Source organism: Schistocerca americana, chromosome X (genome assembly GCF_021461395.2).
Source record: "Schistocerca americana isolate TAMUIC-IGC-003095 chromosome X, iqSchAmer2.1, whole genome shotgun sequence".
NCBI lineage: Eukaryota > Metazoa > Arthropoda > Insecta > Orthoptera > Acrididae > Schistocerca > Schistocerca americana.
Window position 1 is genome coordinate 641,216,475 of NC_060130.1, and position 16,650 is coordinate 641,233,124.

General features: G+C 39.2%; 1 protein-coding gene across 1 annotated transcript in view; it reads right to left on the bottom strand.

Moving 5' to 3' along the window:
* LOC124555409 (RUN domain-containing protein 1) overlaps positions 1 to 16,650 on the bottom strand; it is a 177,851-nt gene that overhangs the window by 108,486 nt on the left and 52,715 nt on the right. Inside the window, exon 5 of the mRNA XM_047129306.1 lies at positions 14,474 to 14,568. Within this exon, the coding sequence (XP_046985262.1) occupies positions 14,474 to 14,568 (95 nt within the window). The remainder of the gene's footprint in view (positions 1 to 14,473; positions 14,569 to 16,650) is intronic.

The window sequence follows — 16,650 nt, forward strand, 5'->3', positions numbered from 1 at the left end:
AATCAAATAATACAAGCTGAAACCATACTTGATAGCCTCTACTCCTTTTGCAAAATCCTTTTACTCTCATCACACCTTCCTGCATGCTATCGCTGCAACAGAAATTCTTGCCTTTCAACAGCTGGAACAGCATTCCCAATAATAATGAGAAAGCTGTCCTATCTGCTTCTGTCTTATGCCCATATGGGATTATCTACAGCCAAAAAATTCTTATCTGTCTGATCCAACACCCTCCCCCCCCAACCATTCATAAGTTCCACCTTCCACACCCCCAAAAACTTGCTCCACTCTTCACGAAACATACTGCTCTGGAAAAACCCATCCCAAAACACTGTTGTCAACTTTTCTGCCAAACTTCTGACCCCTGCAGAAGTCTCAGTACTTTCTAAAGGCCTTACCTTTAGCCCCAAACCAAAGTTCAAACATGCTGGACTTGTGAAGGACCTTCTTTCCCATACTTTTTTTCTGCAGTGGAAATATTTATTTCGTCATCACACCCCCACTGAGAACAGCCAACCAAATCGCACATAGAACCTTATTTAAAACAACTCCAACCTCCCTCCAGCTGTGATCCTCCTCCCCTTCCAACCAGTCATCCTCTTTTAATCTTTCACAGATTCCTTACATCTAACCTGGCCTCACATTCTATTCCTAAATTCCTCCCCAGTGAGACCAACATCACTCCTATGGAATACACAACCTGAAAGCCAATCCAGATCTTATCATCCTCCTGACAGACAAAGGCTCCATCGCAGTGGTCATGAATCATAGAGACTATGTGGTTGAAGATCTCCGACATCTCTGCATACAAACCTTACATCCTGATCCATCCCAGAAGTCCAACATGACCTCCAACAGCTCCCCAAGGCCTTAGATTCATTCCAAAGCCTGACACTTGAGTCCATCTCCTTTCTCACAAGAGCAACTCCAGCACTTCTACCTTTAACCTACTCCCTGAACTCCACAAACTCAACCCCACAGGTCTCCCTACTGATCATCCCATTGTGGCTTGATACAATGCTCCGACAAAATTATCATCTCCAAGCAATTGCCCGTAACTTCCCATCCTACAGTCAAGACACCACTCACTTCCTTCAATGCTTCTCCACAGTCCAGTTATCACTAAACTCCTTGTTGCTTACTGTGGACATGATGTCCTCATATACCAACAGTCCCTGCATCCATGATCTTGCAGCCATGGAACACGACCTTTCCCAGGGTCTTCCTAATACCAAACCCATGGCCTCTCTCCTGAACTTAGCCAATCGCATCCTGACCCACAATTATTTCACATTTAAAAGCCAAATCTATAAACAAATCCATGGTACTGCCATGGGTGCTTGTATGGCACCATCTTATACCAGCTTCTTTATGGGCATCACCAGTGTGAACACCTAAAACCCCTTGCCTGGTTCAGATCCATTGATGATGTTTTCATGGTCTGGATTCCTAGCAATGACAACCTTAGCCCTTTCCGTCATAACCTCAATGCCTACTTCCAAATCCACTTCACCTGGTCCTTCTCAACTCAATGAGCCAAATCCCTAGATATAGCTCTCCACCTCTCAGATGGCTCTATAAATATGTCTGTCCTATCAAGCACACCAGCTACCAACAGTACCTCCACTCTGACAGTAGTCATCTGTTCCATGACAAAGTCACTTCTTTACAGTCTTGCCACCTGTTGATGCTGCATCTGCAGTGGAAAACAGGAGTTGTGGAAAATACACCAATAATCTTACCAGAGCTGATTATCCTATACAGCTCATCCACACACAAATCTCTCGTGCCACCTCTTCCTCTGAGATCAGTAAACCTGTTATCCAGCCACCGACTAGCACTCCTCTGATCCCACAATATCATTTCCTGGTCTCGAAAAGCTTAACCACTCCCTTCACCAGGGCTTTCACTATTTCACAGGAAGATCCCAGAAATGAGGGATATCCCATGCAAAATCCTACCTACATCAACTAAAATAGTGTTCTGACTTTCACCCAACTTAAAAAATATCCTTGTCCATCGCTATTCCAATCTTTCTCCCAATCCTGTAGTTGTTTCCTTGTGGTCAGCCCTGGTGCTAGACCTGCCCCATACATCACCCACCACCTCCTACTGTACTCGATTCACAGGCATTTCCTAGCCAATAAAAGATAGGGTCATATATGAAAGCAGCCACATTATGGCTGCTCTGCTGCAATTACTGAACAGCATTCTAGGTGAGCATGACAAATAACCAACAGCAGCAATGGTCAATGCCATGGTGCAGTAAACCACAAATTTGACCATCGAGCTGAAGAATATGCTGCACACCACAACATAAATGACTTAAACAGATACTTCACTATATGAGCCATTTGTATACTCCCTTACACCACAAGGTCATCTGAACTAAACAGGTGGGAATTGCCCTTGCAGTGTATCATGTGCTCTCACAATTCCCCTGGCCTAAACCTTCACTAGCCTTAGTAGGATGAAAAATCGTTCCAAGTGCAAATTTCACTTTTATTTATTCACTTGATGACTAGTTTTGGGTCACAACCCATTTTCAAATCATCATAACATAGTAAAAAATGGTATTTCTGAAAATGAAAAAACATGTCTAAAATGTGCAAATGAATAGTTACAGTACATACAGATAACTCCACTAACCTGTTCCCCACTGTGCATACAGATAACTCCACTAACCTGTTCCCCATTGCCTCACCTTACCTTTTCCCCTATCTCATCTGTCCACACCATTTCTTCACATCCATATCGTGTACTGCCTTCTCCCGAAACTCTACTTCCTTCCACGCAGGCACTCTCTCTCTCTCTCTCTCTCTCTCTCTCTCTCTCTCATTTTATGCTCTATCTTCCACACCTCTTTCACCTTATTGTGCAGACATCCATTGAAAGACCTGCCTCTTTCCTACTGTCCCCTCCTTGCATCCTTCCATCCCCCTCTTCAATCTCTTTCAGCCTAGGCAACTGCTTTCAATAACTGATAATAAATAATCTATCTCATGTGACCACAGGATTGTGCTTTTTGGGTGTCTGTAAAGAAGAAACACATTACTTACCATGTTTCATTAAAAGGTGTATAATTCTACACAAATAACGCACTTGCCACTCCGTTTCTCCAAAAACGGTCTTGAACAACTACTGTGGCAACCCACATGCAACAGAAATATTTTAAACCTCATAGCTACAAATAGGACTGACATTATTGATCATGTCAGTGTAGTGACAAGGTTTAGTGATCAGGGTGTCAACATATCCATGATGGTTAATAAAATTAGTAAATCCATCAAGAAGGCTAGGAGTGTTTTTAGGCTAGAAAGAGCAGATAAGCAATTGTTAGAACCATATTTAGAAAATTAATGGACATCATTTGGACTCAGTATCTTACAGGGTTGCATCCGGGTGACGTCATCGACAACCACCTACATTTTGACTGCACACCCAGTCAATTTCAAGGCAAAACTGCAACAAGTAAGCACCGAGCAATGGAATTTAAAATCTCGATTTACAGAAAAATTCTAGAAAGATAACACATGCTGTAAACACTAGCACATCCACATAACCAAAGATGGCAGACATCGGAAGTTGTCAATAGTGAAAATTAATAGCTATCAGATGAGGTAGTATTAAGTCTGTCCCTAAGTTTTTTGACATGGGAAAGAGCAGAATTTCATGCAGAATTAGGCAAACATCTCCACCTCTATTTGTAAGGTTTCTTGCACATTTAATTTCAACTGTTTCCTTAATAACACTATCTCAATAGCTGGAAGTGCATGCCATAATCTCTGTGTTGTCATATTCTGTATGGTGACCAGTGCCAAGACAATGGTCTGCAACAGCAGAGTAGTAAGGCATTTTGCTACACTGTAGTTCAGTGCACTAATAATGTTATTCACAATCGGTCTAAGAGGAACTCTTTCCTTGTGGATCTTAGGAATGCTGTAGAGCCTAGGGGAAACAGTGCATCAAGAATTAAGACTCTTGATAGTTTCCTGCGACAAGGAATCTTTCTTTAGGAGGTGAATAGTCTTTCTCTCAACACTTTTTGTGGGGTCAGCACCAATCCTGCCATCAAATGCATCTTTTGAACTTAATCCTCCCTGTCCAAAACAACTGTAGCATTGCCCTTGTTCACAGGTAAAATAACAACAGTAACAAGAGTGATCGGGACACTGTTACTCTAGTGAGCCCATTAGTAGGTTGGTGTGAGCATCGCATTAAGAACTTAGTGGATATCTTATGCTCATTAAGGAAATCCATTTGAATGACACTCATGTTCTAATAAGTTTTTATGTGGTCTCTCTCTTCACTCGTGTTCCTCTGATTCACTTCAGTTAACTGAGGTTAGATTTGGTGTTGAATTAACAAACCCATTTTGACATGTGTTGACTTTCACTTACTTTTTATTCAATGGCCAACACTATTAGCAGACAGATGGGGTTGCTATGGGAAGCCCGTTGTCACCTATTATTGCCAATTTTTTTATGGACGACTTCAAGGACTGTACTTTGGACTTGGCGGCTTTGAAGCCTGCATGTTTTCTCCTGATCCGTTGACAATACTTTTGATATTTGGCCTCATGGCAGCGAGAATTTGAATGACTTTTTAGAACATCTGAATTCAATCACCCCGAACATTCATTTCTTGATGGAGGTGGAGAACGATGGCTGCCTTCCCTTCCTTGATGTGTTGGTCAGGAGGAAGGTTGATGGTACATTGGGACATGCTGTTTTTAGAAACCCGCAACACTCCATCTTCCATCTACAGGCTGACAGTTGTCACCATCTGGATCAGCGTGAAAGGCTACTTCATACCTTGGTTCACAGGACCCACATCATCTCAGACCCTGAGAGATTGTCAGCTGAGTTAGCCATCTTGAGGTCATCTTTTGTCAGAATGTTTATAGTGAAAGATAGATCAGACGTGTTGTTATTGACCAACTGTGCACCAGGTGAGTGGTGATGATAATGAAGATGGCACCAAAATCTACAGCCTTTTTGCCTTACGCAGGGTGCATTTGCAACAGAATTGGTTGTATTTTGCAGAAATATGATGTGAAATGTGTTTTTTGATCGCCATCCAAGACTAAGGTCCTTCTAGGTTCCATAAAGGATGAAACTGGTTTGTGTATGACAGTTGTCTATCATATTCGTTGCAGGTGTGGCAAGTCATATAATGGACACACTCTCACGTCCGTGGAGGGTCAGTGTACTGAGCATATGCATCACACATGCTTACAACAGCCAAGCAAATCTGCTACTGCAGAACATTGTCTTGGCACTGGTCAACCTATGGAATATTACGATATGGAGATTCTGGCACGTACTTAAAGTTATTAGGATGGTGTTATTAAGGAAACAGTTGAAATTAAAGTAGAAAGTAACTATATAAAAAGAATAAACGTTTTTGCTTAAATTTTGCGTGAGATCCCGCTATCTCCCATCTCCCTTGTAAAAAAACACCAAAGGGACAGAGTTAATGCTACCTCATATGATGGTCATTAATTTTCACTTTTGATAACTCCTCCTAGTACAGAACATTGTCTTTTTTATTTTATTTTTATTTTACATGTCTAGTTCAGTAGGACCAAATTGAGGAGCAAATCTCCAAGCTCATGGAACGTGTCACTACATGAAATGACAACATGAAAGTAACAAAAGAGAAAATGAAATGTTTATGAACTAAAAAAAAAGACAAGCCATAAGTTTAAGTAGACACAATTAAAAATATAATGGAGGAATCAGCTTAATTTTTCATAGAACTCCTCGACAGAATAGGAGTGATCCACGAGGAAACACTTCAGTTTCAATTTGAAAGCATGTGGAATACTGCTAAGATTTTTGAATTCTTGTGGTAGCTAATTGAAAATGGATGCAGCAGTGTACTGTACACCTTTCTACACAAGAGTCAAGGAAGTGAGATCCAAATGCAGATTGGCTTTCTGCCAAGTATTAACTGAGTGAAAGCTGCTAATTCTTGGGAACAAGCTAATATTGTTAACAATAAATGATGGTAAAGAATATATATATTGAGAGGCCAAAGTCAGAATACCCAGACTAGTGAACAACGATCAACAAGAGGTTCGCATACTTACACCACTTATTGCCCAAACTGCCCATTTCTGAGCCACAAATATCCTTTGAGAATGAGGAGAACTATCCCAAAATGTAATGACATACATCATAAGTGAATGAAAATAAGCAAATTAGACTAATTTTTGTGTTGAACGATCACTTACTTCAAGTACTGTTTGAATAGTAAAAATGGCAACACTAAGTCTTTGAAAAAGATACTGAATGTGGGCTTTCCGTGACAGTTTACTATCTATTTGAACACCTAGAAATTTTAACTGTTCAGTTTCACTAATCATATACCCATTCTTTGAAATTAAAACATTGAGTTTTGTTGAATTAAGAGTTAGAAACTGTAAAAACTGAGTCTTACTGTGATTTAGCATTAGTTTATTTTCTACAAGCCATGAATCAATGCCATGAGCTGCACTATTTGAAACAGAGCCAAATGTTGCACACAACATCTTTCACTACCAAGCTAGTGTCATCAGCAAACAGAAATATTTTAGGATTACCTGTAATACTAGAGGGCATATCACTTACATAAATAAGGAACAGGAGTGGTCCCAACACTGATCCTTGGGGCAACAACCCCCCATCCCCCATTTGAGTGTGCCCCACTCAGGCCCCACATCACAGCCATCCTCAACACTGTGCATAATGACCTTTTGTTGTCTGTTGTTAATGTACGAGGTGAACCAATTGTGAGCTTCTCTATGTATTTCATAATGGTCCAATTTCTGGAGTAACATTTTGAGATCAACACACTCAAACGCCTTAATTAAATCAAAAAATGTACCTAACATTCAAAATCTTTTGTTTAATCTACCCAGTACCTCAGTAGCAAAAGAGAATATAGCATTTTCAGTTGTTAAACCACTTCTAAAGCTGAACTGTACATTTGACAGAAACTTATGTGATATAAAATGATTAATTATCTGTACATACACAGCCTTTTCAACAACTTTAGCAAACACTGATGGCATAGAAATAGGTCTAAAATTGTCTACTTTTTATGAAGCGGTACTTTACTAAGTACTTAATCGTTCAGGAAACTGACCACTCTTAAGGGAAAAATTACAAATATGGCTAAGTACAAGGTCAACATGTGCAGCACAGTACTTTAATATTCTGCTAGGAACTCCATCATATCCATGAGGATTCTTGGTCATCATTGATTTAATTATTGACTCAATCTCCCCCTTGTCAGTATCACAGAGCAATAGTTCAGACATAAATCTCAGAAAGCCATTTTCCAGGAGAGTGATATGATTCCCTGCAGAAACTAAGTTTTTACTTAATTCACTAGCAATACTCAGAAAATGATTGTTAAATACTGTACATGTATATGACTTATCAGCAACAGAAATATTTTTACTATAAACTGACTTTATATTGTCGACCTTGTGCTGTTGAACAGACACTATCTCTATTGCTGTTGGATTAGCTTTCCTACATAGTTTGTAATTATATATTACATTTGTTCAAATACAAAAGCCTTTTAGTGTCAAAATTTGTGCATCATGGTCTGAAAGGCCACTCATCTTTTTACTAACAGAATGCCCATTTTTTTATCTTTTCTTTTTTTTTTACATACATGGCCACTACCCCACTCCACAAAGTCCTTCAAAAACAGCCAGTTAAACTGTATCCTAGTAAAGGAAGCCTCTGAATTGTCAAATTATTTAAGTGGGGCTCCGATATATCAATAGTATCACTGTCAACATCTATAAGCAGTTCACTAACTTTATCTCTAAACCTCCTATATTTTGATGAAGTATGCTAATTCCTTCACTACTTGGATACCTGACCACCTCTGAAGGTGATTCCTTTGTTAGAGGGACTTCTTTTAAGCAGGTATACCTATTAGCTGACTTCAATTTAAAAAAGGTGCAGCTCTAACACCAACAACAGGAATTTTTTCATGAGTGATCCCACCACCATCCACTACACTGTCATCCATAAGCTTTGCCAGCCTTCCCTTCCCATACATATTGAGGTGCAGCCCATGCCTAGTGAAATCTATTGACAGACTTAACTGGCACCACTGCAATGTGAGCCATGTCCTCCACCATCAGTGCCTTCTCCATCCCAATGTTAACATGCCTAACAGCAGCATTAAGCTGAGGCTGATCATGACGCTGAAACAGTTGCACGAAGTGCACATTAGTGCCACCAATTTGAGTAGCTATCTTTACCAGGTCACCACCTACATCACATTCCCCGTCCCTATCAAGACCATTCCCTGCTCTCCCAACAATCACTACCCGATCCTCTTTTGTAAAATTCCTACATAACTCCCCTATGCTGTAAGTCACCTGTGCCAACCCTGCACTATGCTTCACAATGCTGGTGACCTGGTACTCACCCCCCCACCCCCCCCACCCCCCACCCCCAAACACTTCCTGCAACTGCTGGCACACACCTCTACTGTGCGAACTACCTAGCAGCAGAACCTCCTTCTTTCTGTTAGAATTTGTAACTGACTTAGGCTTCCTAACTGCCGAGGACTGCTGCATGTTTCCTACACCTACATGTACAAGAGGCTCCTCTCCACTCAACTCTGAAAGTTGGTCCAATCTATTGCATATAAGCAAAGAGCTACCGTCTGAATATCTCCTCATCTTAGCTGCTTTCTTACCAACTGCCAGTTCCCATTCCCAAGCACCCTTCACCCTTCTCAAACTATGTAGTTCCTTGTTTGTTCCTGTATCTGCATCTGAAGGGCACAGATCTTTCCCTCCTGCTCCTCTATCAACTTATTTCTACTACAGATTCTGCATTTCCAGGAGAGGGTCTCACCAGAATGTCCACTAGTTTCCCCACTGTATCCCCCCCCCCCCCCAATGAAAATACTTTGAAGAAATCCCACATTGTAACCCACTACTCACAAACCAATGTCAAAGCCCACGCTTCTCACTCATGGTAAAATTTTAATAGTTACCGAAAAAACCAAACATCTATGTTACCTAAGTTCAATTACAACAGTAGAACTATTTAAAGAACTAACAATAGTGGTCTCAAAATTCTCTCTCTACTAAGAAAGCAACAATTTTTATTAATACTACTAAACATAAAAAAAAAAAACTAAACATACTAAACATAAAAAAATAAACTGCAAAAAGGCGGGAATTTAAGGAGATGGGACTTGGATAAACTGAAAGAACCAGAGGTTGTGGAGAGTTTCAGGGAGAGCATAAGGGAGCAATTGACAGGAATGGGGGAAAGAAATACAGTAGAAGAAGAATGGGTAGCTCTGAGGGATGAAGTAGTGAAGGCAGCAGAGGATCAAGTAGGGAAAAAGACGAGGGCTAATAGAAATCCTTGGGTAACAGAAGAAATATTGAATTTAATTGATGAAAGAAGAAAACATAAAAATGCAGTAAATGAAGCAGGCAAAAAGGAATACAAATGTCTCAAAAATGAGATTGACAGGAAGTGCAAAATGGCTAAGCAGGGATGGCTAGAGTACAAATGTAAGGATGTAGAGGCTTGTCTCACTAGGGGTAAGATAGATACTGTCTACAGGAAAATTAAAGAGGCCTTTGGAGAGAAGAGAACCACTTGTATGAATATCAAGAGCTCAGACGGCAACCCAGTTCTAAGCAAAGAAAGGAAGGCAGAAAGGTGGAAGGAGTATATAGAGGGTTTATACAAGGGCGATGTACTTGAGAACAATATTATGGAAATGGGAGAGGATGTAGATGAAGATGAAATGGGAGATAAGATACTGCGTGAAGAGTTTGACAGAGCACTGAAAGACCTGAGTCGAAACAAGGCCCCGGGAGTAGACAACATTCCATTAGAACTACTGATGGCCTTGGGAGAGCCAGTCATGACAAAACTCTACCATCTGGTGAGCAAGATGTATGAGACAGGCGAAATACCCACAGACTTCAAGAAGAATATAATAATTCCAATCCCAAAGAAAGCAGGTGTTGACAGATGTGAAAATTACAGAACTATCAGTTTAATAAGTCACAGCTGCAAAATACTAACGCGAATTCTTTACAGACGAATGGAAAAACTGGTAGAAGCGGACCTCGGGGAGGATCAGTTTGGATTCCGTAGAAATGTTGGAACACGTGAGGCAATACTAACCTTACGACTTATCTTAGAAGAAAGATTAAGAAAAGGCAAACCTAAGTTTCTAGCATTTGTAGACTTAGAGAAAGCTTTTGACAACGTTAACTGGAATACTCTCTTTCAAATTCTGAAGGTGTCAGGGGTAAAATACAGGGAGCGAAAGGCTATTTACAATTTGTACAGAAACCAGATGGCAGTTATAAGAGTAGAGGGGCATGAAAGGGAAGCAGTGGTTGGGAAAGGAGTGAGACAGGGTTGTAGCCTCTCCCCGATGTTATTCAATCTGTATATTGAGCAAGCAGTAAAGGAAACAAAAGAAAAATTCGGAGTAGGTATTAAAATTCATGGAGAAGAAGTAAAAACGTTGAGGTTTGCTGATGACATTGTAATTCTGTCAGAGACAGCAAAGGACTTGGAAGAGCAGTTGAACGGAATGGACAGTGTCTTGAAAGGAGGATATAAGATGAACATCAACAAAAGCAAAACGAGGATAATGGAATGTAGTCAAATTAAATCGGGTGATGCTGAGGGGATTAGATTAGGAAATGAGACACTTAAAGTAGTAAAGGAGTTTTGCTATTTAGGGAGTAAAATAACTGATGATGGCCGAAGTAGAGAGGATATAAAATGTAGACTGGCAATGGCAAGGAAATCGTTTCTGAAGAAGAGAAATTTGTTAACATCGAGTATAGATTTAAGTGTCAGGAAGTCGTTTCTGAAAGTATTTGTATGGAGTGTAGCCACGTATGGAAGTGAAACATGGACGATAACCAGTTTGGACAAGAAGAGAATAGAAGCTTTCGAAATGTGGTGCTACAGAAGAATGCTGAAGTTAAGGTGGGTAGATCACGTAACTAATGAGGAGGTATTGAACAGGATTGGGGAGAAGAGAAGTTTGTGGCACAACTTGACTAGAAGAAGGGATCGGTTGGTAGGACACGTTTTGAGGCATCAAGGGATCACAAATTTAGCATTGGACGGCAGCGTGGAGGGTAAAAATCGTTGAGGGAGACCAAGAGATCAATACACTAAGCAGATTCAGAAGGATGTAGGTTGCAGTACGTACTGAGAGATGAAGAAGCTTGCACAGGATAGAGTAGCATGGAGAGCTGCATCAAACTAGTCTCAGGACTGAAGACCACAACAACAACAACTACTACTACTAAACAACAACTAATACCAATACCACAAAAACTTCACACAAATTCTTAGCTAAAACCAAAAATTCAAGCAGCCACTGGAACACTCAATGAAATTAAAACAGTGAATGAAAATTCTACTGAAATATTTCACTAGAAACAACAAGAAATGTCAGCTGAAAACTACCACATGAAATTTACTAAACGACTTCAACGCACAGACAACTCTAAAAAACACAGTGGGCAAACATTTCCAAAAGTTTATTAACCCATTATTTCACCACAAACAGCACAAGACACTGTTGAAAACTACTAAATTTAATAACTGTATAACGGTGCACAAACAACTTTGTCAGAACCTAATTAAAGAACCGCTACAGCTGCAACTGCACGCCATGAAATGCAAACACACTGCTAATATTTGGATGAACAACTGGAAACTATTAAATTTAATATTTGAATACAGTGCTCAAACAACTTTGACAGTACCTAGCTTTAGAAGCACTAAACTGCAACCACACACCAAAAAATGTAAACAAACTGCTGAGGCACGAGACCCGGATGAACGACGTAAGCACACTCATGAATAACAGACCACTCAAATCAATAACACAGAAAGGAACACTGAGATGAAAGAAAATCCACTAATAAGTTACTTTTAAAGCAAATATTAACACAAAAAACTTTAAAAGGAGTAACTGAGGAGTAAAACTTTATAAAATATTGGCGATCAATTCGAACAGCAGTCCAGCACATGTGACGTCACACCAAAGAGTTGGCACTGGTCATCCTATGGAATATAACAATACAGAGATTCTGGCATACACTTCTAGTTATTGACAGTGTTTTATTAAGGAAGCAGGTGAAATTAAATATGCAAGTAACCTTATAAATAGAGATGGAAGTATTTGCCTGAATTCTGCACGGAATACTGCTCTTTCCCTTGTCACTATCGATAGCTTCTGAGATAAGTCATCTTTGGTAGTGTGGTGGCACTAATGTTTACAGTGTGTGTTATCTTTCTGAAATTTCTCTGTTAATCTGTGTGTTAAATTCTCTTGCACAGTACTTACTTACTGCAGTTTTGCCTTGAAAATGACAGGGTGTGCACCTATTGAAATAATAGCAGTTGTTGACAACATCACCCAGCTACATTCCTGTATGTTTTTTTGAAAATTTTACCCCTGAGAGAAACCAGATCTTAGTGTCAATACGATGGACATACAAGAATTATGTGCAAAGTTCAAAGTGATTGTAAATAGCACTCTAAGGAAGCACGGGTCAAGTAAGTGGATTATCGACTGAAAAAACACGCCATGATCTAATAACAAAATTTGGAAAATGCTGGGAAAACGGAGACTGTTGCACACACTGTTCAACAAAGAAAGCAGAAATTTCAGTAGGTAGGGACTGGTAGAAATTTGTGATCTATAAAAATACGTGCATGTGAAGCATACAACTTCCACAGTCATATATTAGTGAAGATATTGCCAATAATCCTAAAAATATTTGGTGCTAAATACAAAATCACTAAGTGGCTTGAATGTTGTTATTCAGTTGCACACAGACCAGTCTGGTGTGACAATAGATGACAGCAAATGGAAAGCTGAAGCCTTAAAATTTGTGTTTAAGAAATCATTCATGCAGTAGGATCACACAGACGTACCACCGTTTGATCGCTGTACAAACTCTTATATGGAACATGTAGAAATAGGCATCCCAACTATTGAAAAGCAGCTGAAAAAGAGCTGAAAACAAAAAAGTTGCCAGGTTTGGACGGAATACCAAATCAGCATCAGCCCCTTACTCAGCCTGCATTTATTGCAAATCTTTCAATCAGCAGAAAGTCCCACGTGAATGGAGAAAAAAATGTAGGTGACTCCCACACATAAGAAGGGAAAAACAATGGACCCACAAAATTACAAACAAGTATCCGTAACATCAATTTGCTGCATAATTCTTGAGTGTATTCTAAATTCGAATATAATAAATTTCCTTGATAGGAGAAAACTTCTAGCTTCAAACTGACAGAGATTTAGAAAGTATCACTCCTGCAGAACTCAACTTCCCTTTTCCTCACACAACATCCTGCAAACCATGGACAAAGAGCAACTGGCAGATTTCATATTTATAGATTTCTGGAAAGCTTTTGACACAGTGCAATATTGCAGACAGTCAACAAAGATCCACACATATCAGATATGTTCTCAGTTATGTGAGTAGCTCAAAGACTTTTCAAGCAATTGAAACAACTATGTTGTCTTGGATGGAAAGTGTTCATCAGAGAATTGTCAGGTGTGCCTCACGGAAGTGTGACAGGACAGCTCTTGCTATTTATACACATAATCCATCTGACAGACAGCGTGAGCAGCAATATGCAACTATTTGCTGTGGTTAGGTAACCGTCTTCTTTCAGAGACAATAGGATGACACAGAACCCCTTGGACAGAATTTCTATTTGGTGTGATGAATGGCAGCATGCTCTAAATGTGGAAAAATGTAAGTTAATGTACATGAGTAGGAAAAATAATCCCATAATATTCAAATATAGTATTAGTGGTGTGCTGCTTGACACAGCAACATCAATTAAATATAAATATCTACGTGTAACACTGAAAAGTGACATAAAATGGAATGAGTATGTAAGATTGATTGCAGGGAAAGTAAATGGTCGACTTCGGTTTATTGGGGAGTTTTGAGAAAGTGTGGCTTATCTATAAAGGACACAGCATACAAAACATTCATGTAACCCAGTCTTGAGTATTGCTTGATGTCTATAATCCCCACCATGTCAAAAAAGGGAGACATCAAAAAAATTCAGAAACATTCTCCCACATTTGTTACCAGTAGGTTCGATCAAAATGTGAGTGTGTTGTGGAAATGGTCTGTGATGTCAACTGGTAATCATTGGATTCTTTTCATGACACACTAATGAGAATCTTTGAATGACCAGCACTAGTGACAAACTGCAGAACTATCCTACTGCCACCAACATACACATCGCGTACGGAACACAAAGACAAGAGAAATCAGGGCTTGTAGAGAAGCTTATAGACAGTCATTTTTCCCTCAGTCCAGAGTGGAACAGAAAGGGGAATGACAAGCAGTGATACATGGTACCCTTTGCCACTTGTGCATCAGTCTGCTACAGACATGTAGAACCTATAAGAAACTTACTTTACTGATTGCCTGGTCCACTTCACTTCTTATATCATCCACAGTAAGTTTGGACATGTCATCAACATTCAAGTTCAATTTCCCTTTCAGCTGATCTGAAAATTAAAAGTACATGAACAGAATAACAAACACTGAACATATAAGTTAAGCTTACCTTTAAAATCACACACACACACACACACACACACACACACACACACACACACACAGAGAGAGAGAGAGAGAGAGAGAGAGAGAGAGAGAGAGAGAGAGAGAGAGAGAGAGAGAGAGAGAATTTCTAAACAACCGAAAGCCACTTTCACAATGGTCTGTCTTCTGACTCATGAGTTTGGCAGTGAAAATACTCGCAATGACACCGTGCATCCCAAGATCACCTGTTCATTTGTAATGTGCAATAATATTTACTAGACTTAGAACTTTAATTCTTGCATCTTTTCCTTTTAGTACTGAAAATACTTTTCAAACTGAAGTCATTAGAAGCAAGAAGTTCAGTAAGACAAGAAAGGGGATGCATATAAGGCTCTGTCCAAACTAAATCAATCAACTATCAACAATATCTACACTTCATTAGTTGCCTCCCCATCGACACTAAAAAGTCACTCCTCCACAGACACCTGGGCCAATGTGTGTGTGTGTGTGTGTGTGTGTGTGTGTGTGTGTGTGTGTGTGTGTGTGTGTGTGTGTGTGTGTGTGAAGAACACTGTCCAAAATGTCAGCAATGTTTGCAGTTTTTATGTGCTTGTTGACTACTTGACATGAAGTATAAAGTGAGCAGTAACCTTCACTTCTTATACTTTTTATATTTCACAAATGACTTTACAGTATCACATTCACATTCCATTAATTAAATGGCACAGTAATTAACAACAGAAAGAAAACTGTAAGAGTTTTAGAAGACTTTTGAATGCTCTCACAGTTCAAGCCATGAATCAGAAACACAGATAGTTTTTAAATAAAAACTTTTATTCTAGTTTTTCATTGCTGTTTCCCAGGAACTTTGTTCTGAAAGATACATAGATAATTAATAATAAAGATAATGACACTCTGAAAGTAATGCTAAATGAGCTGTAAGCTATTCCAAGTATGAAGATAGGAAAGCCACAACAAATGAGTAAAACTGGAGTGAAAATAATACAAAAAGAACTTGCAAAACTATTTACAGTATGTCTGCAAAGAAAGGCAAATCCCCAAAACTGGAAAACTGCGGTAATCTTTCTTCTTCACAAGAAAGGAGACACACAACCCCCATATAACTACAGAACTTGTCTCTTAATGTACAAGTTATTCATTAAAGCTATAACCAACCACACAGGAAAAAAAAACTATAAATTTTTGTTAAGTAAAGGAAAAAGCTAGCTTCAGAAGTGAACACAGCACAATGGATGATTTGCAAATTGTGAACAAAATTACAGAACGGAGCAATGGAGTATGAGCTACCATCCTGCCTGCAGTTCATAGATCTTGAGAAAGTTTTTGATTCAATTTCAACAAAATTTGTTCTCAAAACACTTAAGAAAAAAGACACTGATTCAACCAGTGTTTGCATTCTGAAGAATATGTATGTAAATGTCTCAGCTTCTACTATACTTCATCAGGATAATGAGAAAATTCAAACTTAAAGATGATTAAAGGGAAGGAGCTTCCATATTACTGAAACTGTTCTTGACAGCCCATGAGGAAGTTTTCAGATCCCTGAACTGGGAAAAGTAATTAACATTATTCATACAACATATCTGTATTACCTCCGTTTTGCTAATATAGTACGGTTTGCTTCAAGTGCAGATACACTTCATCAACAAATGGAAAAATATAACTGAGCAATTTTGAAGGCAGAACTGAAAAAGAATTGTAATAACAGTGACATAACTTTGAGGACATGACTTAAGGTAACATATACTCAATACATCAAAAGGAAATTCGTACAAATTGTATATGGGCCAAAGAAGTTCATTGCAGGCTTCTAAGAGAGAATTTTGTACCATTTATAGCATGTGAAGCAAATGTGTTGAACTGTGTATTTGTCATCCTGCACAGTGAATAGCAAAATGATGTTAATGGGTTAACAGCATTGTACAAGCACAGTCCCCTTAATTTGGGAAGTCACAAAAAATTTAAATCTCCTCAGCCAGTTTGGAATTTGAAAATCATCCCTCCCAGATGTGATTATAGTGCCTTAA